The 22,013-nt window shown below is 50.0% G+C and overlaps 11 protein-coding genes across 11 annotated transcripts; 2 read left to right on the forward strand and 9 right to left on the reverse strand.

Annotated features, from left to right (window-relative positions):
- Window positions 1-16: 16 nt before the first annotated feature.
- On the reverse strand, window positions 17-1,677 carry AUEXF2481DRAFT_47375 (uncharacterized protein; the record flags this gene model as incomplete). Its single annotated transcript, XM_013487153.1, has 4 exons — window positions 17-198; window positions 252-903; window positions 952-1,357; window positions 1,412-1,677. The coding sequence occupies 4 exons, from the start codon at window positions 1,675-1,677 to the stop codon at window positions 17-19; spliced, it is 1,506 nt and encodes a 501-aa protein (XP_013342607.1).
- Window positions 1,678-2,047: 370 nt separating this feature from the next.
- On the reverse strand, window positions 2,048-3,518 carry AUEXF2481DRAFT_292294 (uncharacterized protein). Its single transcript, XM_013487244.1, has one exon. The coding sequence runs from the start codon at window positions 3,218-3,220 to the stop codon at window positions 2,132-2,134; it is 1,089 nt and encodes a 362-aa protein (XP_013342698.1). The 5' UTR covers window positions 3,221-3,518; the 3' UTR covers window positions 2,048-2,131.
- Window positions 3,519-3,540: 22 nt separating this feature from the next.
- AUEXF2481DRAFT_30632 (uncharacterized protein) lies at window positions 3,541-4,678 on the forward strand (the record flags this gene model as incomplete). The annotated part of the gene is made up of 4 exons (XM_013487065.1): window positions 3,541-3,771; window positions 3,823-4,304; window positions 4,352-4,388; window positions 4,442-4,678. The coding sequence occupies 4 exons, from the start codon at window positions 3,541-3,543 to the stop codon at window positions 4,676-4,678; spliced, it is 987 nt and encodes a 328-aa protein (XP_013342519.1).
- A 349-nt stretch (window positions 4,679-5,027) lies between these two features.
- AUEXF2481DRAFT_30633 (uncharacterized protein) lies at window positions 5,028-7,803 on the reverse strand (the record flags this gene model as incomplete). The annotated part of the gene is made up of 6 exons (XM_013487066.1): window positions 5,028-5,966; window positions 6,187-6,232; window positions 6,317-6,337; window positions 6,392-6,537; window positions 6,589-7,382; window positions 7,434-7,803. 6 exons carry the CDS (start codon window positions 7,801-7,803, stop codon window positions 5,028-5,030), a joined length of 2,316 nt encoding a protein of 771 aa, XP_013342520.1.
- A 517-nt stretch (window positions 7,804-8,320) lies between these two features.
- On the forward strand, window positions 8,321-10,481 carry AUEXF2481DRAFT_66727 (uncharacterized protein; the record flags this gene model as incomplete). The annotated part of the gene is made up of 4 exons (XM_013487167.1): window positions 8,321-8,452; window positions 8,506-9,514; window positions 9,567-10,040; window positions 10,099-10,481. 4 exons carry the CDS (start codon window positions 8,321-8,323, stop codon window positions 10,479-10,481), a joined length of 1,998 nt encoding a protein of 665 aa, XP_013342621.1.
- Window positions 10,482-10,622: 141 nt separating this feature from the next.
- AUEXF2481DRAFT_80881 (uncharacterized protein) lies at window positions 10,623-11,278 on the reverse strand (the record flags this gene model as incomplete). The annotated part of the gene is made up of 2 exons (XM_013487201.1): window positions 10,623-11,168; window positions 11,234-11,278. The coding sequence occupies 2 exons, from the start codon at window positions 11,276-11,278 to the stop codon at window positions 10,623-10,625; spliced, it is 591 nt and encodes a 196-aa protein (XP_013342655.1).
- A 1,979-nt stretch (window positions 11,279-13,257) lies between these two features.
- On the reverse strand, window positions 13,258-13,789 carry AUEXF2481DRAFT_30636 (uncharacterized protein; the record flags this gene model as incomplete). The annotated part of the gene is made up of 2 exons (XM_013487067.1): window positions 13,258-13,497; window positions 13,529-13,789. The coding sequence occupies 2 exons, from the start codon at window positions 13,787-13,789 to the stop codon at window positions 13,258-13,260; spliced, it is 501 nt and encodes a 166-aa protein (XP_013342521.1).
- A 1,286-nt stretch (window positions 13,790-15,075) lies between these two features.
- Window positions 15,076-16,626, reverse strand: AUEXF2481DRAFT_292456 (uncharacterized protein). Its single transcript, XM_013487245.1, has one exon. It carries the CDS (start codon window positions 16,470-16,472, stop codon window positions 15,240-15,242), a length of 1,233 nt encoding a protein of 410 aa, XP_013342699.1. The 5' UTR covers window positions 16,473-16,626; the 3' UTR covers window positions 15,076-15,239.
- Window positions 16,627-17,542, reverse strand: AUEXF2481DRAFT_292610 (uncharacterized protein). Its single transcript, XM_013487246.1, has one exon. The coding sequence runs from the start codon at window positions 17,267-17,269 to the stop codon at window positions 16,781-16,783; it is 489 nt and encodes a 162-aa protein (XP_013342700.1). The 5' UTR covers window positions 17,270-17,542; the 3' UTR covers window positions 16,627-16,780.
- A 1,142-nt stretch (window positions 17,543-18,684) lies between these two features.
- Window positions 18,685-19,893, reverse strand: AUEXF2481DRAFT_80883 (uncharacterized protein; the record flags this gene model as incomplete). Its single annotated transcript, XM_013487202.1, has 5 exons — window positions 19,656-19,893; window positions 19,585-19,603; window positions 19,132-19,528; window positions 18,776-19,073; window positions 18,685-18,720 (listed from the first exon to the last, which is right to left on the reverse strand). Exons 1-5 carry the CDS (start codon window positions 19,707-19,709, stop codon window positions 18,685-18,687), a joined length of 804 nt encoding a protein of 267 aa, XP_013342656.1. The 5' UTR covers window positions 19,710-19,893.
- Window positions 19,894-20,023: 130 nt separating this feature from the next.
- On the reverse strand, window positions 20,024-21,906 carry AUEXF2481DRAFT_41281 (uncharacterized protein). Its single transcript, XM_013487118.1, has 3 exons — window positions 21,169-21,906; window positions 20,352-21,112; window positions 20,024-20,298 (listed from the first exon to the last, which is right to left on the reverse strand). The coding sequence occupies exons 1-3, from the start codon at window positions 21,823-21,825 to the stop codon at window positions 20,205-20,207; spliced, it is 1,512 nt and encodes a 503-aa protein (XP_013342572.1). The 5' UTR covers window positions 21,826-21,906; the 3' UTR covers window positions 20,024-20,204.
- Window positions 21,907-22,013: the final 107 nt, after the last annotated feature.

Below are 22,013 nucleotides of genomic sequence, written 5' to 3' on the forward strand. Positions count from 1 at the left end.
AAATGAAGGCACCAAATCAAGCAGTAGAGAAGTTCAAACCACCGCTCTTAGCTCTCAAATTCTTTCCACACAGCTGAAGAGCAACAATAATCACAAAAGCACCCACACAGATACCAGCTTGAGTGCCAAAGCTGACCTTGGTGCCCGTGGACTGCGCCCATGTGACTTGGAAGTAGCTGATAATGAATCCACCAGTCGCTAGTGTATGTCAGAAGAGGTAACAAGTAGTCTAGAAGAAGAAGGGAACTCACTTCTAGCAAAATTGATCAATGCAGAAACTTCCCCGGAGGCTTCAGGATAGCTGTCGAGATTGTAGGCTACAAGGGCAACAGTGGTGATCATGATACCAAACACATACAATCCCCAAAACAGCGATGTCAGCATATAATGATAAGCGTCTTCAAGAGCAAAGCCCAGACCGACTAGACCAGCGATCATGAACGGTGTGCTAAGCCAAATGGTTCTGAGTCGGACTTCTGGCTCAAAGTGTCCGTTGTTCTTCTTGATATAGCGCTTTGCTATTCCATCGTGAAGCCAGTGACCACAGACTTCACCGAGGATTGCGGCAACAATTGGGGTGAAGTAGAAGAAGCCAATCTGCTTTGGGCCAAAGTTGTACAGGGGTGTCAGGAATATGGCGAGGGTTGTGTTGATACCTACTACCCAAGCGAAGGTCAGGCAGTAATATACGACTGATAGAAGTACGGTCGGCTTGATGAGTACACGAATGGTGCGCATACAGGCTTGTGGAAGACTGTTTCGGAGGTGGCGAGAACGATATTGAGATAACCCAATCAGCTGTGCGAGACGTGTGCCTTTGGGAGGCTGGTCGGCAGGGGCAATGGATCGATCGTAGTAAGTTTCTCTGACGAACAAGACCGTCAAGACCAGGACGAGAGCGTTCTGTTTGCGTTAGTTGATGTCAGCAACGATGTGAGAGTTCAAACCAACCATTGTGAAGAAGACCCAAAACGCGATAGGCCATTTCTTAGTAGTGATGACGAATGCCGTAAGCAGCGGTCCCATGTATGGTGACAAGATAATGAAAGCTGCCCAGATATTGATCTTGCGAGCTCTCTCGTGAAAGAAAAACATGTCGAATATGAACATCAGGCCACCACCCTGGGCTACGGTGCTGAAGAAGCCATTCAAGATACGAGCTGCCATGAATGACTCGAAGGTTGTTGCAGCTGCGCACCATGCTGCTGTAGCAGTGGAGAAGATCAGGAAATAAAAGAGCACTGGAAGACGGCCCGCCCATGCTGACAGAACGACTGCCACCACGCCTCCGGCTCCGAGCATGAAGACGTTGCCAACTTGAGAATGGTTGACCGTATCTGGGGATATCTTCCATTGGCTAGGGGTTGATTAGCATCTTGAAGAAGATACGATGACACATAACTCGACGTACGCTGCTTGAGGGAGTAGAGTCACAGCACCTGTGGCACTTCCATAATCTGGGAGGAACGAAGCAAGACTGATGATGATCAGGATGACATGCTTTCTGGTCTGACTCCAGTTCAACGTGTCCAAAGAAGAATCAGATGGCTGTGGGATCAAGACCGTATGTCCATCTTTGGCAGTCTTCAGGTTGTCTCGTGAGGCACCTTCGATGTCGGCGACATAGCCTTCGGATCCTTTAAAGCCATGAACATCATGTATATCTTCCACCGTCATGGCTTGGGCATCGAGCTTCTCTTGGTCCATGATGATATCTGGCAGGAAGCTTTAGTGTTATGAGATATGGTCGTACAACAGGTTATATGGACCAAATGGGGAATGCCTTTATCAAGACCGCCCGAGTGCGGGGTCAATGTATATAGACACTCAGCCGCTCCTTCCCAACGTCGCTTTCCGCTTTCCGGCCAACTTCTGGGAGTGGTTGTATTGTGATAACCGCTGGTAAACCTAAATTTTCCGAAGTCCCGTACCCTTTGTTCATGCTCGCTCGTGAAGTACCACATCTTGAGCTTCAAAAGTCAAACAGTACCGCAACGCTTGAATCTGAACGAAAGGTTTTGCGGTATAGAAAAGCGTTGTGGCTTGATCCAGCTATGCATGCTAAACCTCGTGACACTTTGAGTATGTATGCTCATTGATAGATTATGCGAGGTGTTTCCATCATTGAGAACTACACATCGGCTTTCGCAGATTCACCAGACCAAGCTCTGCGTATCAGCTCCCTGATTGAATCTCTCTCCATCGCTCTTGGGTTGGCATACTGCATACTCATAGCAATATCCGTAGCTTTGTCAATATCTTCTTCTTGCATGCCAAAGTCCTTCAGCGCACGCGACACACCGAGTTTGTCCAGGAAAATATTGAGTCCTTTGATCGCGTCTCCATCACTATCAGGAAGCACTGAAGCAATTTTCTCCATCTGTTCTGGTATAGCCGGAGCATTGTATGCCAGTGCATGTGCTAACACAACAGTGTGTGTCTCAGCATGAGGCAGATTGAGCGATCCGCCTAAAGTGTGACAAAGTTTGTGATGCAAAGCCATCGCGGAAGTGCCGAGGACAACACCACAAAGCCATGCGCCGTACTGAGCTCCTTCACGAGCAGATAGATCTGACGGATCTCGTGCGATTGCTGGCAGGGCTTCTGCTAACTTTTTGATGCCTTCCAGAGCCAGCAAGTTGGTAATGGGATTTGTGTTTTTCGCATATAATGCTTCCACGGCATGAGCGATCGCATTGATACCAGAAATTGAGCAGATGGCTACTGGCAACGATTTTGTGAGATTCGCATCGTAGATCACGACATCCGGGAGAATTTTTGGATTCGAGCGAGTAGTCTTTTTGCCTTTGTCCGTCTCGCCAAGGATAGGTGTCATTTCGCTGCCAGAATAGGTCGTAGGTATGCAGACGTGTTGTAATCCAGTACGAATGGAAAGGGCCTTGCCCAGACCGACGACAGAACCTCCTCCGATGGATACGATACAATCCGCGGCTTGCGCTTTGAGTTGTTGGAGTGCTGCTTCAGTGACAGGCACTGGCGTATGCATCACTGCCATATTCAAGGTAGCAGCGGCAGACATTGAGCATTTTGACAGGACTTCAGTCAAGAGGTCGCCATGCAACATTCCATTTTGTCCCTTTGAGGTAAGGACTAAGGGTGATGAGCATCCGAGCTTCTTGATTTCCTCTGGCAGCTTGTTAACGCTCCCGATTCCAAAGACGACTCGACTCGGGTTGATGTTGTACTCAAACGAATCCATATCCCAGAAGCATGTTATTACCGCGATCAGCTCAGCTCAATTTGAGAACCTGTCTGAGATGTGTCTGCATGAGCGGAAGAAGGTGAGGTAAGCGGTGGATGCGGGGTCGGAAGTGATCAAAAGCCAAAATCCGGAAGGGCGCTATATTTTCCGGCCGGATGTTTCGTACGATCCGGGTCAATCATTACCCGGACAAGGTATTGCAGTCGTGCTTAATACCAAGAGCACGCTGTTTGACCTTATGGATCCAGATCTTTCGACCAATTCTCTCTACAGTTCCGAGAAGCATACTCACCGGGATTACTCAGAGGACACCCACCATGGCGACCAGCTCCATTCCAGATCTCAGAGACCTTACAATCGAGAACATCACCGAAAACGTCCATGCCATCAATTCGCAATGTCCAGACCGAAGGCTGAAGTTCTTGCTAGAACGAACTGTCTCGCATCTGCATGACCTTGCAAGAGAGACACGATTGACCACGGATGAGTGGATGGCTACTCTTCAATTCTTGACACAAGTTGGCCAGATCAGCTCGGATGTCAGACAAGTAAGAACCCCTGGTCGGTGATCCCAAGGACAACCAGCTAATTCGATGCAGGAGTTTATTCTGCTTTCTGATGTTTTAGGACTGTCTCTTTTGGTAGACTCGATTGATCATCCTAAGCCAGAGAACAGCACCGAAGGTACAGTGCTTGGGCCATTCCACACACACGAGGCCGAACACAGCAATCATGGTGGCCACATCTCACAAGATCCAGATGGTGAGCCTTTGCTTGTCGTCTGTACTGTGAAGGATGTAGATGGCAAGCCAATCACTGATGCCAAGATCGATGTCTGGGAAACCGATTCAAAGGGCTTCTATGACGTCCAACATGCCGACAGAACTGGTCCAGACGGCAGAGCGGTTCTGACAAGTGACGAAAAGGGTGATTTCTGGTTCAAAGCGATTCTGCCTGTGCCCTATCCGATTCCTCATGACGGGCCAGTCGGCAAACTTCTAGGGAAGCTCAATCGTCATCCCTACAGACCAAGTCACATGCATTTCATGTTCGACAAAGCTGGATTTGACCCGCTGATCACGTAAGTCGAGCGCGAACGATTCATGTCCGGTGCTAAGTATAGAGTAGCGCCCTCTATCTGAAGAATGATCCGTATGAAACGACGGTAGGTCATGCTTTATCTTGCCTCAAGAGAATTGGATATTGACCAAAATTTAGGACGCAGTCTTTGGCGTGAAACAGTCTCTCATAGTTGAGGTTGGCAAAGTTGAGCGCGAGGAACAGGCTCGGAAGTACGGGGTGGAGGTTGGAACGTCTTTGATGACCTATGACTTCGTCTTGGTCGCTGACCAGGCCGCACGAGAGCTTAGACGCAGCAAGGCGGAGGAAGCCATGGCAAGCCAGGGGCGCAAGGTACGCTTCATTGATGATCTTCCTGTACCAGACGTGGATTGAAGGGGGAGTTCCTTTTGTTGAATGTGGCCAGGTTCTCCTGAGTGAGAATACCTGGGGGGAGCAGAGGACTGTAGAAACACAAGACGTGTTTCGATATAGTATTCTCTGATCCAGAAGAGTAAGACAGAGATGTGTTCTCAAGTGACGCGTAAATTAGGGTGATTTATATGTGTACCTCTGGAAGATCAAGATTGACGTGTTAGATATATCCGAAAATAAGGATCTGAAATCGAATTGAGGGCTCTCAACCGAATCTCGGAATATCCGATGCGAGCTGCTGCTGTGAAGTCGCAAGTAGGTTGCTCACACTATTCATAACGACTTGTTGCTGTGACATTCCGCATGTCCTTCAAGCATAACTGATAGGATTGAAATCGTCTCGATGGTCCACAACTCCTACTGTGTCGTGTGAAGTTGACAAAGCAAAGTCAAGATCAGTCCAGTCGCCGAAGTCGGTAGTGAAGTCCTGAAGGATATTCGGATCGATCAAGGATGCCATGAATGCTTCTGGATCCTGGGCGAAGTCAATCTGGGCGTTGTCATTGACTGATGATATTTCTTGCTGTAAGCCATCAAAGTTGTTCTCATTAGGGTTGACACCAGGTTGATGGGTCCCTTGACCCTGCTTCAGATGCATGTACGCAGTAGCGACTTCCAAAACTTCACTCAGTAAATCAGCACTACGGCGAGCAACGCTTGCTTCTTCCATGGACCTCAAAATGTCTCGGCTCTTCTTCACATCTTCGAGTAGGCTGTCGTGCGTCATAGTATCATTTCCAAGCATGACAATGTAAAGCAGGATCATGCCAGCATACAGCGTGTAAGTCGAATTGTACCACCAAGTTCGGAAGTAGTGCTTGTTTGCGTATGAGTCGTATAGCACTTGTATTGTGTTGCGAGCGGCGTCTAGACATAGACCAATATGCTTGTCTCTGGTCGGAAGCTCATGCGCAGCTGTGTCCGACATGAAGGGACGATGCAAAATAACACGAGCATTCAGATAGCGCAGCTGAAGGACCAGCTTCTGCTTTGCGGCCCATTCGGGCTCTCTGAAACTGACAGCATCGAAGTTGTGCCATGGTGGAAGATTGCGCTTCCATTCATCAAGAAGCGTGTCTAGATGGAGAGCAGAGGAAGATTTCTCGGAGATGGTTGTATCCCTCTGACAATGGTAGATTTCTTTGGAGATACGTCGAAGGACTACCGCGAAGTCGACCATCACGTTGATCATAGATATGCTACGACCCTCAAGATCTGGAGCGTCCGTGGACGCATCTATGTCTAAAGACTTGTGATTTGTCAGCAGAGTGCGCGTCAAGACTCTCGAGGTGCTGAAGTTCGTCACTCTCACTCTCAATGATTGCATTAGAGTATTCTAATTCAGCGAGACTGGTGCAGAGAGCTGAGGACATGCCACATCTCGGCGATATTGCTCTGAGTTCAAAAGCTTTAAGACAGCTACACATGACAGGGTATCGCACGCAAAACGGGGTTGTGACTGTACTGACCTTGATCCGAGGTAATGGAATAGGATACTTCCGAGGTTTTCCAAGGCTATCAAAGCGCCCAGCGGAGCAGCACATATCTCTGTATCATATCAATCAATCATGACTGGGTCAAGGACAGCGTTTGACTTACATCTCATGGGAGTAGATACACCTGGAGATTGATCAGTGAGCATATAGCCTCGGGGTCTGGGCGATTGTCGCTTACCACCATGTTCTTCGCGCGGCTTTACAAGCATCGGGCGAGTTAGACATAGACTGAGACGGCAGCCCTATAGCTAGAGCTGTTCGAACAGCCATACCACAATACATATAGCACGCATGTGGCTTTAACGAATTTTGGCAATAAAGAGACTGTTGAGAGTCAGCTTCAGCACTGATGGTTTGTTGCTTTTGGAGACTTACCATTAAGAAGAGTGTCTGCGCACTTTCCAGAGAACAGGCCTCAAACACATCGCCGAGTAAGCTCCGTGACCTCTGGAAGTAATGCCTTGAGAGGCCTTGGAGCGGTGCCTTTTCCAGCCCTCGTGTGGCGTTCTTGTTCTGCATCACTGCCCTGATCTCACGGCCAAATTCTTCGTGGAAGTCCGATCCGGCCACAAGTGCTCCGACAGCAACAATGATATTGTAAAGAGCGAAAAAGTGCCTGAGACTGGGCGATCTCTCATGTCGACTATTATGCTCTGCCATATGAGCTTCGTATCGGGCGTTGAACGTATCATTGTCGATCATGGGATGCAAATAATGAAGATTGTGCATGAAGCTGCGTACGAGCGCTTCCTCTAGCCGTCTTTCGGCTGTACGTTGGGTAAGTGCAGGCACAGTAATATTCGAGGTATGGCTGCGTTCTCCTGAGACACTTGTCAGAGCCATTGGGGCGGAAGACTGATTTGCAGAAGAGGAGCTTTGCAATGGTGACTTCTCTCTGGACGGTGGTAACAGCTCGTCGTCATTGGCCAACAAGTTCACAAGCGAGATTCGTGCAGATGACGCGTGTTGGTTTTGTCCTGCAATCGTCGTCGCTGGACGGCTTGAGGTGTCTAGCGCCGAAACATGTCTGGCTTGACTCTGCTGTCGCACATGGGAGAAGAGCTGATTGAGCAGCACATAGTTCGACGACGTGCCGTAGAATTCTGTTCCTTGTGTTCGCTGGTTAACTTCGCCTACTACATCGCGATCATTCGAGGCAAAAGTTTCCTCTGTTTGAGAATCAGCCTGCGATCATAATCTGGCTGGGACGGAGGTCATACCTGATCGCACAGAATCAATGTTCACATTAGGAGTTACGGAGCTAGGAATATTGTCGAACGTATTGTCGTTGGTGTCAAGCGCGGTTTCGGCTTGTCCACTAACCAAAGACCAAGATCGTTCAATTATCTCATGCTGGAGGGTGTCATCGTTTGAGCGGTCGTCTCTGTTCTTGTTCGTTTTCCTTCGCTCTCCGTAAATACAAGCTGAGTTGGTACGAACACAAGTTGAGCAAGGTCGTTGTTGATTGCACCTTCCCTTTTTCGTCCGGCATCGCTGACAAGCATGTGACGCCCGGGGCAGATTACGGGGCCCCAGGGTGCGACTTTTGGGGGACGTATCCAACATTTCGCGATCTGGGTATTCGGTCATCTTCGCCCTGATCCCACACAGACTCCGTATTCCAGCATCACTTCTAAGATTGTTAGCGGTGAACGCGCTTGAGGAAACCTGCTCGGAAGATTCGACGGCGATGTACGCACGGTCCAGGTAGGGTTTGGCGCCTCTTGTCGAGCACTTGCGTCACTCCGATCTGGAGAGAATTACCTGGGTATGCTGGAGATGGTTGAATTCACTAACGCCTGAAGTCTTCCTGTATCCTCAGGTCCAGCCCAATCGGTGTGTCAGCTACTACGCGCTGGCTCGCATTCGCTCAAATGAAGAAGCCCGGAAGAGATCTCGGAAGATGGGTAAACTTCCCCGCCTTCTTGAACTCAAAATTTCCGGCGCGGAAGCTTGGCCAGTTGTTGTCGTCGTCAAGATCTCGTTCTTGTTTCACACGTCGAGTATGTCTATGGAAAGTCTTTATACAGTGATCTGAATACTCTTACATCTACTTATCAAATCTGTCCTGTTTGACCTCAGGCAATCTCCGCGCGACAATACCACAATGCCTGTCTTCGAAGAGACCGCTACAGCGCACCGCGATTTGAGAATCCTCCCGTCACGGGCATTGCCATTACCACGACTCTCACCCAAAGTGTCTATCACTGGCGAGGAACGTGAAGTCGTTGTTATTGGAGTAAGTTTCCCATTCCAAGTTATTGAAGGCTCATCACCAATAAGTAATTCCAGGCTGGGCCAAGTGGTCTCTTCCTCACGTTGCTGCTTGCCAGATATGGTATCTCGGGATCATCCCTTCTCTGCCTAGACTCTAAGCCAGGCACTTTGAAAGCGGGTCAAGCGGATGGGCTCCAGCCTCGTACTCTTGAAGTGTTTCAAAGCCTGGGCATCGCTTCGGAGATCATTGCGGATGGCTGTCATATGGAAGAAGTAGCTTTCTGGAACCCGATAGCTCAGGTTGAAGGCGCCAATGGAAATTCAAAGGGTGGTATCGAGCGGACTTCTTTTGTGCCCGACGTGAATGTACCGGCAAGATTTCCATTCGAGGTAACAATCCATCAGGGTCGTATTGAGAGGATCCTACAGGAAAACTTGGATGTTTATGCTCCGAGGGACACCATCAGGAGATCACATCACTTCTTGGATTATACAGTCGACACGGTCAATTACCCGGACTATCCCATCTTGGTCAACTATGAACATGAGATTGAAGATGGCAGTCGGGTCCCAGGATCGGTGCGCACGAAATATCTAGTCGGAGGCGACGGTGCACATTCGAAAGTGCGAAAGTCTATGGGATTGTCCTTAGAAGGAGAGACATCTGACCATATTTGGGGCGTTTGCGATTTCGTAGCCGACACCGATTTCCCAGACATCCGTAAACGTTCCGCTGTGCATTCCGAGTCTGGCTCTATCATGGTCATTCCGAGAGAGCAGATTGCAACGGGCGAATTCCTTACACGTCTCTATGTTCAGGTACCTGGTGATGTTGATGCCAAGGCAGACCGCACAACAACGCCCGAAGATGAAAAGAAGAACTCAAGCAAGAAGAAGCGTGCTGAGGTCACTTTGGACTATATCTTCCAGCAAGCTAACGCAGTGTTTGCACCGTACAGCATCAAGATCAAGGAGGGTACTGCGCCTGATTGGTATGCTGCATATCAGATTGGTCAAAGAATGAGTTCGAAATTTTCTTCGAGGACGCCAGATGGTGTTGATAGAGTGTTCATTGTCGGAGATGGTAAGTGAAGACCCGGGGTTTATCTGGAGGACTATGGCTGACCATAGATTAGCATGCCACACGCATAGCCCCAAAGCAGGTCAAGGCATGAATGTCTCGATGATGGACTCGTACAATCTATCTTGGAAGCTTGCTCATTCCATTCTTGGCTTGTCACCACAATCAGAAAAGCAAGCTGATCAGGTTCTCGAGACTTTCGATCTGGAGCGTGTGGATACTGCTCGTCAACTCATTGAGTTCGATGCGAAATTCTCTCACATGTTCTCAGGCAAGATTGGATCCGGTGATTCAGAAGCAGGACTTACACATGATGAGTTCCTCAAGGTGTTCCGTGACGGAAGTGGTTTCACGAGTGGATGTGGTCTTGAATACAAGTCTAACAAACTTGTCAAGTCAGCGAAAGAATCAGAGGGTATGCTAGCCGCGGAAGGAGATCCACTCTACGGTGCACTCACCGCAGGTCGGAGGTTCTTGAATGTTGAGCTCAAGCGATATGCTGACAACACCACTCGTCAGCTGCACGATGGTGAGTATCGTGCTTGCTTTGTCTATTGGATCGTTTGTGCTGACTCGCACTGCCACAGAACTCCCGTCAAACGGTCGCTACCGCATACTCGTACTCACCAGTACAAATCTTCTCAAGAGCGACGGTCTATCTCAGAAAGCGCTGAGAGCATGTGCCACCATGGTGGATGAACATCCTGCTGGTTCAATCGATTTTGCGGTCCTGCATCCTATCAAGGAGAGATTCGAGTGGACGCAGCTTCCATCGGATGTCAAGCGACTCGCAGAGATGCGAACATACGGATTGGCAAGGAAAGAAGATGCCTACGAGACTTACGGTATCGCTAGAGATGAAGGTGCTATTGCTGTCATTCGACCTGACGGATACGTGGGTGTCCTCTGTCGTCTATCTGCGATCAGGACAGTGCAAAGCTACCTGGAGGCATGTTTGGTGGGGGCTTGATCTTGACGATGTGTCTTAGTCAATATGTGAGAGCTTGAGCATTGATACATAAAGATCGCTTGACCTATTATGCTTATGTAAGACAATCTCTAGCCACACATTCTTCCCACGCATAACATCCCACATTGTCATATGCAGATATTATTCTCCAGCCGAAGAGCTGGCAGCAACGAACGCCGCCCACGCAGTCTCCAACTGTAAGATACCCTCAGCAGCAACGTGAGCTGCCAAGAAATCATCATCGTATAACTTGACAGTGAAGTCACTCTCGAGAGAGAGGATAGTCGATAGCCGCTCTGCATCCTTAAACTTGACGCGCCACTCACGCCACATATCATCAGGTTCATCTGCTCGCTCCTCAAGCTCAGTATCCCACTGCGCCAACTCGTCTTCGGTCATGGTAGTTGGGTCTTGCATCTCTAGAGCTTTGTATGAGTGTGCCAAGACGACCGTATAATCTCTAGCACCGCGCTCGTCTAGATATGCGTATTGACAGGGTTCGAGGTCGCCTATCATTGGTGCATTAGGATTGGAGAGATAGTCGCGAATCTGGTCGGTGTTCATAAAGGCGCTAGTGAAACCATCCACTGGCGGTGAAGTGGCGATGGGGTCGGAAGTCGACTGAGACGTATCTCGGACGAGAGAGAAGAAGTTATGCCCTGGCAATTGTAGAAACGTGTTGATGGTCTAGAGATAGTTAGCTATAGTCACTAGTGTTTCATGATGGGCATTCAGAATTTCAGGTTACTCACCGACAAGGGTATTTGGGCCATACAAAAGAGGAGGAAGGATGGCATGGTCTCTACAAATATCTACGCTTTTAGGAGACCGGTCATCAATTGACGTGCTTAGAGGTTGTGTAATCAGAAGATATGTTCCGGTATTGTCAAGAAAGTCAACACCAAGTCGTCGAGAAGTGCTCGTAGTTTACCAGACGTCACATGGAGGATGTGGAGCCGAGGAGCTTGAACACACACAACTCAGGTTATTCCGGCAAGGCAAACTACCTTTCCAGTGATTCGAGTATACTACGACCTTCCCGTGTGCAATATACTGTCACGTTTGTAGTTCTACAATGATGGCACGGGGATAGAGAGTTCTAACGACTCTTTGTGTTAGGTAGATCGTTGAAAGATGCATCTATGCCTTGCTATAGCTCATTGTCGTTGATGCCCCCCAGTCTGCTAAGTACAAAAGGTCCCATGAATAACACCAGATCGGGATCACTAGCTCAATATGGATACATCACATGCCATGTTCTGAAGTGTGTGAACTGCACGGTAGAAGAAATGCGCGGCAAATTGTCGCCATACTCTTGTCTACTCGAAACTTGAATACTTTAATAGGCTACAATGCCGTAGACGAGGTTCTGTAGCTGTGAAAATTGGAGGGAACTCTTCAGCGAGGATCAATCATCTTTGCTGAAGCTTATGTTTTGCGTCGAAGTAGTTACTTGAGACACACAGCGGTCCAGTGACAAAGAACGATTCTCCAAGCAAGGTGGGGCTCAATGTCTGTCATGAACTTAGCTGTGATGAAGTTAGCTGGGGCGTCGTGCATGCTAAGGAATCGCAAGAGTTTCTTGTCGATGTCAACGGCAGCGTTAGCTTGAGAGTCAGCCAGGATTGGAGAGGCCTTTGACATTAAGAGAGGCTAGTTTAGGCTTTAATCATTCTCCAAAGGCGACCACCAAGAGCGCTGTGCAATCGAAGATACTATGGCCCGTCTCGGCGCAATTTGAGCATTTCTTGCCCTCACAGGTAACCAGTCCCTTTTACTGGTCTACCTTCATCTCTTTGCTACTCCAAGCTGGGCGAGAAACCCATCTGACCAAAACTTCACCAAGATAACATGCGCGCCGAACACCTTGCGACACTCGTGGCGTCGACATTTTCTTGTCCATTATCAGGGAGAAGAGACTAGAAGTCTGTCCAAGATTTATTAGAACCACAATCAACGAGCTGAAGGCCCAGACAGACATTTGCTAGTATTACCGCGTATAATGTTGTGAGATCACATCGATTTGGCTGCTCACTCGCGGATTCAGGCGCTTGGGAGGCTTGCTCGATCAACCAGAGTTGACTTCAGAACAAATCGAGCGGGTAGATCCGAGACAGAATCTGCCCATGCTACTCTGATCAAATATATGGTGATTGGCGATATATAGCACTCGGTAGGTGCGTCATCCTAACCAACGCCCAAGCTGAGCTTTGTCAGGGTTAAGTTGTTGAGGGAAACAAGTATGGTCGAGTTGAGTTCGGGGTCACCCCAAAAACCTCAGTCTGAACTCTGTAAGTTTCCCAGGCCCCCAACTGAGAGTATCGCTGTTTGTACCCTGGCAGGGATGGCCTCATCGGCCGTGGCAGTGACAATGTTCCGGATGATAGCCAATGAGTGACTTCAGCAGACCGGATCCAGCCAGGCAGAAGCAACAATTGGCTCTGTCCTGCTCGTAGAATCTAGACCCGGGAAGGTCTGCCTCTTCGTTACTGACAACCTTACCTACATGGTCGATTATTGATTCCATCGGAGCTCCATCCACATTCTCATACGGCGAGGTATATAAATAACAGAAAGATGAGAGATCAGAAGAGGCCAATCGTGGTTTGCGTTGATAGCTTCGGACTAGTCTTGCTACGGAAGTTTAACCCTTAGTATCTCTGTGCTCGGAGAACCACTCAAGCGTAGTGCCAGGAAGATAAAAATCCACAAAGCCAGCGGATATGCTTTCTCGAACATAGCTCTAGAAAGAGCGTCGCCCACGCTGTTAGTCAAGTTAGGAATGTTGGGTTCTTGATCCACTGGTGGTAGTCTTGGAGCCATCAGCAGCCACAGGGTTGATTAGCTCGGCGGAGGCGGCGTTGCAGGCGGACTTTGGGCACTTGGTGAAGTCAAGCAACGGAATGTCACCAAGTGTGCCGCCATCGTTGGTAAAAGCAAGATTTCCAACATTCACAATGATCTTGGATACCATGATTTGATGCTGAGTCTTCCCAGGAGGAGTTGGGCCCTTGCTCTGCAGACCACATCTAGAGCGATGGGTCTACTGGAGCTGCAGGAGCGCCTAAGTAAATATCGAGGAATGAATAAGTTCTCCAGTGCGTGCCCAATGTTAAGGCTGGTGATGGCGAAAATGTTAATGTTGTGCCTGAGTCAACTTCTTGCTGGTTGAACATGACACCAGCAATGTCGTTAACCTTCCAGGCAGCGGCGCGACCCTTACAGCAGAGCGCCCAATAGCAGACGATGATCTTCCAAACGATGTGGTCACGAACGGTCGAGACAAAGTTGGCGGGATGATCACTCATGGTTCACCACTTCAATAGCTCTTTGTCATTGTTGGTTGGGTTCTGATTGTCGGTCTCTCTCTGAGCTATGCCCTGTTCGAGTCTGACAAGCTAGTCTCGGAAGGCTTCTTAGCCCTGTAGCGAAGAGGGTAAAGCGCACAACGTAGGATGAGGTCAGAGCAAGCGACTTGCTTGATTACGCCACTGCGACATCCTCTTGTAGGCTTCTCAATATCCAGTATGGAAACATCAGATTTCTCAGAGCAGCTTTGCCACAATCTTCGACCCTGAAAAAGAAATGGGGATGAACCTTGACTTTCCGTCCGAATTCTCAGCTGATTGGGGTAAGCAACAGAAATGTATTCGGCGAACAGGACTGCGCAGCAACATGTGCATCGCTGATCACGATGATTTCAAAGATGAAAGTGCCAGTGTCTGTGGCCAGAGTGACATGGATTCGGTCGCCGCTGGCTGACTCGACAGAGGTTGGACTGGTTTCCGAGCACTCAGAGCCTCTCCATGATCGAGCAACTCTGCCTTCTCGCGGATATTGCCGGCTAGAGCGCGGCAACGGTCCAGTAAAGTCCTTGAGCGGACTGACTAAAGCTCTGTCCCTGGTCCGGTTGACAATACAGATCTCTAGGTCAGTTTCCTAACACCATAAGCGAAACGATCTTTTGCCGCAGATGCCCAAATTCATAAGTAGGGCTCGGATGAGATATGTGTAGCTTTTGAGGTTTGAGGCAGTCTGAGAAGACCTTCCAGATCTTTGAATGCCTCAAGCAGGCTGGTAGGAGTTAGATCTGTACTTGACATGCTTGATCAAGCTGCCAGAGGTCATGTCTGCGCCTGAATAGCTACCGAGTGTCATCTCAATGGATGTGTTTAGGCTGCAGGTCACATCAAGACGTGTGTGACTCTCCAGACGATCTTTGACAAGAAGACCAACTTTGCTGGCTTTATATCTCGGCAACTCGTTGGCCGACGAACACTGAACCCGCTCAAAAGGGATAGTGCTGATTTTGCCTGTCTTTTCGAGATCGTTTCGAGGACGGATGATGCGCCAGCTGGCATACCTGGATGGTAGTGACCAGCAATGGAATGGTCTTGGGCGATCTGCAGCAGGATCTGGTCTGCGTGTCATAGATGATGTTGTCTACTTCCTCGTGCTGACAGCGCGCCTTTGTTCCAGCATACTCAGCGAGCTCTGCTGAATCGAGAAATTACTCGGAGCTGATTCTGTAGCTCCAGGATCCAGCTCTGTGGTTGAGTTGGCGGACATCTCAGATACCACCACAGACGCGATGCTGGCGTGGTACTGGTTGACCATCTCAGCGGTGGGAGGTGGTGGGCGTAAGGACCAACACTCAGAGAGCATAGCTGCTGACAATCTTGAAGAGACACGTCGATGACTCTCTCCGAGAAGTAGACAAGTCTGAGGGCTGGACGTCTGATAGAGTGTATGCGCTTGTCAACAAGTCGTAGATTGAGGTGAACATTGGGGATGGGGAAGCACTTGCGGTGGCCATCGCGGCAATGCTGGCAACGGATGTCGCTGCCAGCGAGATGAGTGCAGGTCATGAGCAACAGCTCGTCGGGTATATCCAGTCCACAAACACATGGCTTTGTAGCTGCAAGACACGCAGATACATGGACGAATGATAACACCCCAGCAGGATGGACCAGAGGTAGTTATTATCTCAATACCCTTGCCGAGTTCGGTCGCGTAAATAGACACTGCTAATGTCTCTCCACCGTCCGTTGGGTAGAGTTTGAGGATGAAGCGATGGTAGACAGGGTGGTTGTTGGACTCTTCGCTTCTTCCATAAGGAACACCATGACGTCTCTGCTCTTCTTGGGCTGAGACATATAGCTGTGGAGCCTGCGGTGGCTGCTTGAGTCTTATCATGAGACTCTCATGCACCAGTTCGGATGACTGTTTACCACTTTCAACTAATGCTTCTATGTCTCGCTTTCCTGAGATGGTTGTTGAGGCACCCAGGACCTCATCGGCGACCGCCTGCGGGGAGAGATGGGTCGGAGTTGTCTCCACGCTCGTTGCAGATTCAAAAGAGACTGGCTGTATCCTGCATCCATCGTTACTGTCGTGCAGGCTGGCAGAGTCGCTCGAGCTAGTGTCTGAGTGGTGTAGGCTGGCATGGTATTGTACCGCAGCAAATCTTTCACAAAGCCACAGTCGAGGGTAAGATGGACGCTCTCTTTCATTTCGTGCGCGCTTTACCGATGACCCTTCATGCCTTGGACGGGTCCAGATTTTGGAGCGTAGGAAATTGTGGCAAGAGAAGAACGTGAGATTCAGAGAGGATCCATGGACTGCAGTCACTCCACGAGCGAGGCATAGATTCTGGTGACGACGGCTTGCATGTGCGATGGCTCTGACGACCTCATCAGCTTCACCACTCCAGCATATATATCCAGGAAGGCCAGCAAGGCGTTCTGCCTTGTTTAGAAGCCATTTCTTCAAACTCTCCCTTATGTCAGAGGGGAATCGTGAGGTCTCTGGGTGAGGGTGCCTCCAGCGTCCGATCGTGTCAGATTCACTGATGAGCCCAGGGAATCGCGTCAATACTCTAGCGACAGCCAGAAAAATGGCATTTTGGTTTCCAGGAGGATCTGAGCCACGCCTTGCAGAGATGAAACATGCGGGGCTTCTAGGGCTGGCAAAACGCTCAGGGCGTTTCATTCAAGAAGTAAGACGCGAAGGCGATCAGAGAGACTGTAGCAGGCAGGTAGCGGGAGACCAGAGGTACGGCGTAAAGCCACAGATGACTCTTGACCCCGTAATGAGGAGTGGCAGAACTCCAGAATGCCGCGCATGTAGGTCAAGCAACACAAAGTGACAAAACGCAAGACGAGCGAAAGGAAAGATTCTCGCTAAAGAAAGAACAGCTCAGAGCAAAGTGACATGGAGATGACGACTCATACTGACGACGGCATCTCTGCTTCGGCCACAGGTAGATTATGGCAGCGATTAGCAAAAGGCCTCCGACTCTACATCCAAGCTGGAAAGTTTTGTACCAAGGGAGACAGCCAATATATCAACAAGTCCAGAGTTGGTGGAGTGTAGAAGTCGTACTTGACGGCCTTTCTTGGGTGGCATCTTGCTCGGAGGACTTGCACAAGAAGCGGTCTGTGGAGACGCAATGTACACGTGCGTGAGGACAATGATAATGTCTCGTTCACGACATGAGCGAAAGCCCACGATTCGACATTGAAAGCTCCGGGAACATTAGGGGCAGGGTTGGCAGCATACTCGATTGTTGTAGTCGGCTCTGGGGGCACCCGGTCTGAACCCGCCGTTGAGACTAGGAACCATGCATCTGGCTCGACACATGCGAGCAAGATGCTCCTCACTATGACCAGGGTGAGGTTGTTTTCCGGCGCGGGAGCTTGTTGAAAAGGATGAGGCTTCACCGCAGACGAGGGATTCGAGTTCGAACAGGGAGTCGTCGATGTAGGCGAGATTTTCGATGCTGACATGGTAGTCGCCTTTAGCCTTTGCGTGAGTGGTGTCTGTAGCGACCGCGCGTAGTCCGGAAATGATGCGCTTGCGTAGATCGTTTGCCTGATGCTTGTCCTTGTACTTCTCGATCGCTTTGTTCTGAGCCTCCTTCTTCGTGTTCTTCTTCTCTCCCTCCTGACTTGGATCTAAACAGGGCAAAGAAAGGTCCATTCGTGGCTAAAATTCCTGGCATATCTGTGCCTGCAAGGGATGCTGTAGAGCACAGCTGGCCGAGCCAAGCACACGCTGCCATACCGACCGACATCCTCGAGAGACGTGGTACTGTGGCGTGACAAGATTGATGGCTGTTGCGACGTTTGATGTGTCGAGCATCATCAAGAAGATGACCAGGCAAAGTCGTATATAGACAATTGGAATAGCAGAACGTTTTTCGCTGAGGCCAGGCTGCGAGAATGCTGGCACGGACGTCATCATAGATAGAAGAAGACATGTCGGGCAGAGATCCTTGAGAAGATGGAAAGCGAAAGAGACAACGGCCGCCTCCGTTGGCTGAGTAGGCTGGATGACGAGGAACAGAAAGTCAAACTCTTGCTTCTTATATACCAAGCAAAAGAGACAGCAAGAATCTAGGAAACAACACAACGTAGAGGAGATAAAAAGACAAAAGAGACAGCAGACAACAAACACGCTGGAGTTCTTCTGGTGTTGTGGAAAAACCTGCGACCCACTATGTATACGAACGAAGGACAAAGGGGCTAGAACATCACAAGCAAAAGCACACCCAAAAGGAAAGACAAACTCAAAGACAAAGAGTATAGGAAAGGACAAAAGAAAAAGACTCCTACTCACAATAACATCATGCAATTAACAGCAAACACAAAAACAGAGAAGCAACAAAGCAGAAGCAAAGACCGGAGAAGAGGACAAGGGAAGGAACAAGTGGGAGAAGAGCAGCAGAAAAGACCAGGATATCTGCTGTGAAGGAGGGAGCTATGACTGCAAACAGACAGCTCCAAGCTATGAGTTAGGAAACTACCAGCCTAGAGCTCGTGCTCTTGCCGTGTTTGGGTTCGGAAAGGACGCCTGGAGCCGTCTCGGATGCGTGATAAATCACGTAGACTTTGTGACGCCAGCAATTCTATCGCAGACTTTTGGCGATGCACGGGAAGATATTGTGGCAGGTCATTTAGCTTTGTCATCTCTTTCAAATAAAAGGTACAGGAGACTTGCCTGCTTGAATGCTTTGCTGTGGTAGCAACCTCACGTTTGGGGGGGGGGGGGGGGGGTGTTCAAATCGAGCCTCATTGAAGGCGCCAGGTTCTGAGAGCTTAGGCACGGGATCTTTGAACTGAGCAAACGCAGCTTCCCGCTGACAGGAAAACATGCAGACATGATGATGTCAAATTCTGAGTGGCTATGGTTTTGTACCCATCTATCTTGAGCGACCACCACCGATATCTTGGCCCAGCTATGCACAAGTCAGCAATCTCGTCACATGCACGCGTCCTGAATGTACAAGTTACCCTGTAGCCACTGATCTTTTCCCACTCGACCTTCTGGCGAGTAACGGGAAGCTGTCTTCGCAGGCCCTTGAAAGCACCCTCGTTGAGTTTTGTGAAAGCCTGGTTGACCTCTGTCTGATAGGTCTTTTCGGCCTTTGCGATGTCGCGAACGGCATCGCTGGCGTTGGAGATGGAGATGGGTTTGGATGTTTGCAGGCGGACATTGCCGTCTTCGAAGTAGTGGACGTCAATGTTGATGGCGCCGGAGAGAGATGAGCTTGTGGGGGAGAAGAGGTAGTGCGCGCGCCAGCGACCGTTCCTGCGTGGTGTATCTTAGCTTAGTTTGATCAGAAGTAAGATTGTGGGAGGAAGCGTACCAGAAGTTGTTGGGGCTGTACTTGTTGCTCACGAGTACAAGGGCAATCTTGCTGTCGCTCTCGGCGGGAAAGACCCCGACAGTGGCAGCTGGGTAGTGTTCATCGGCGTGGGCACGGAGACCTTTGTACAGCTTCTGGATCTGATCGGCGTTCTGGCTGTCGAGGGAGTGACTTTGTGCGTTGGTGGCTTTTTGCTCGACGGGATCGAAGTCGAAGGCTGTGTTGCTAGCGCTGTCATAGTAGCGGTTGTTGCCCAAGCTATTGTACGGGCTGACCAGAACGCTGCTGCTGCTGCCCGGCAGCTTGACTGTGCTGAATTGCGTCTCGTGGTATTTGGTGATGGCAGGGGAGAGTTGAGAGACCAAATTGGACTCAGATGGGGTCAGAGCCTTGATGTCTATGGTGGTTTGTGAGCGAGATTGATGGGTAGTCGGGAGGGTGCCATGTATGTACCGGTGATGACATTGGACAGCTATCAGGAGTTAGCTAGTGTGACTTGCACTTTAACATCCCAATTCTGTTACCTCGCCTGGGGGAGCGTCCTCGACGAAGGAGGAGGCAATCTGTGTTGATGACATGATTGGATATGCTGTGTGTAGCTATGTAATTGCAATTGACTTGGGTGACCGCCAATGATGAAGTCGCGCCTCGGGGGTCTTTGCGGGGAAGGTGCGCCGACCGAAACACGGCTTGCTGTCACTCTGGTCACCCTGTCCACCTACCCAGCATTTGTTTCTGCATGCAATCATGAGTCCACCGGCATATGCTCAAGTAGCACTGGCACAGGCAGTCAATTGAAACACGTACCCCAACGATACCGCTGCAAGCCTGAAAAGGACTGTGCCTTGAGTCAGCTACAAGTGTCACAGTACCTCGCGCATCGAAAGGTCAATTGGACCAAAGCATCAGCACTTGATTGAGGTGTCGCGAATTAGAAGCACTAATTCATTTGCCTCCTTATAACAGAGGACTTTCCATCATCAGTCCTGTCTATATGGTACATGTCATACCCCTCTTTCCTTATGGTGTTCCATCAATGCATTATGATTCCGTCCCCTCGACCGACCCAACAATCAAGTTCTCTCGCTTCCACGCAGTCTGACAACTTGACCGTACTTTTGCAACTTTGTGATGAGCTGGTCGCCCTGCTTGACCACGTCGGTGTATCTGATATGTCGTTAGTATTGTGATAGTAAAACCGGAGGTCAAGAAGAACTTACTGCTTGTTCTTGTCGCCAGCACGTTGTGTCTCAATAACGCCCTTGACACGATCAATGGTGCAGGGTAGACGCTGACTGGCAATGAAAGGAGCCAAGTCACGGTCCAGCCAATCAACACTAACACCAAAGCTCTGAGCCATACTCTCTAGACCCACAACCTTGTAACTTTGTAGAAGCTGAGCGTAGGCACGAAGACGCATCTCCTTGACGAACCAGCGACGGTGTTCGTACAAGTAGCGGTCTTGTGCGAGGAACTGTGTCTCGACTGTGCTGAGTGACTGGAAAAAGTTTTGATAGTGGCCAGAGTAGAGGGAGCGAATCATGAGGGCGAGAGAAGAGAAGTCGATTTCAGGTTCGGCCTTTTCTTGCTCGGCGGAGCCAGAGTTCAGGGTGGTGAGGTTTACGACAGCGGGCTTTGGTGTGGCTGATGATGTCGTGTCGACGTCCATGGCACTGGGGTCGGTGCCAGCCGAGGGTTGTGCAGACACGGCGCCAGAGAGACCGGCAAGTCTCTCGTTGCTGTCTTCGGATCCAACAATGGCGCGAATCTCGGGAGCATCGACAACACGCGACTTGTAATCACGACGAGGTAGAGCAACACTGCCAGCGAGGACGGCGTAGACTACCAGATTGCTATACGAGCAGAGCTCAGTAGCGGTGAAGGTGCTGAGGGAATCGAGGAGGAGAGGAGCAGCGGCAGCGTGGGAGCGGATGGTGATGAAGTGGAGTCCTTGGTAGGCCTTCAGACGGTTGCGACGGTCCTACGGGACGTGTTAGTTATGGTTGATGGTCGACGGAAGTATGAATTGCGCCATACCCAATCACCGCCAGACTCGACCAGAGCCGAGCAACGATCAACGCTCTTCTTGACCAGAGCCTTGTCGTCGAAGAACATAGCGATACGAATAATGGCCAGAACAATGTCGATCTTGGACGCCAGGATACCCGTCTTCTCTAACAGCTTCTCGAAAGCTTCGAGCGCCTTCTCCTTGTCGCCAATACGAGCGTACAGCTCAGCGCGCTTGCCACGAGCAGTGTTGACCTCTGTGTCGCCCTCGCGCTCGGCAGCCTCGTCCTCCTCCTTTTGGATAGCAGCCAACTCTTCCTCGTTCTCACGCTTCATTGACTCATACAGCTTCTCGTCCCATGGCAAGTCAGCTCCGCCAGTTTGCTTAAAACCGCCGAGGACGCCGATGATGCTGGTCGTGTTGATGCTGGAGGTTCTTCGGAGCGACGGTGCGGACGATGATGAGGCCTTGTGCGACGAGCCAGATTCTCCAGTAGCGTTCAGCTTGCCAGTCTGGGGATGTGCGAGGTAGTGATACAGAGGGGCCATCTTGTGCTCTCGGATGGCATCTTGAAGGGTTGTGAGAGATGATTGTTTCGCTGTGGATGTGGCCGACGGCGAGGCGAGGGTGAAGACAGACTGAGCTAGTCTGAGATCGGGGAATTTCATGTACTGCGGGTCACCCATATTTGCAGTATTGGATGATGACGACGGAGAGAGTGGATGAAGTTGGGAGAGGGTCGTGTGTTTGGTGTGATGGTTGGTGATGGCGACGGCGATGATGATGATGCTGGAGCTCCCCAATCAGACTCCAAGGGGTCCGAGCGTTCGAGCAACGCCGGCCAGCTTCACCGAGCCCCGATGAATTCACTCGT

Source organism: Aureobasidium subglaciale (genome assembly GCF_000721755.1).
Source record: "Aureobasidium subglaciale EXF-2481 unplaced genomic scaffold scaffold_14, whole genome shotgun sequence".
NCBI classification, from domain to species: Eukaryota; Fungi; Ascomycota; class Dothideomycetes; order Dothideales; family Saccotheciaceae; genus Aureobasidium; species Aureobasidium subglaciale.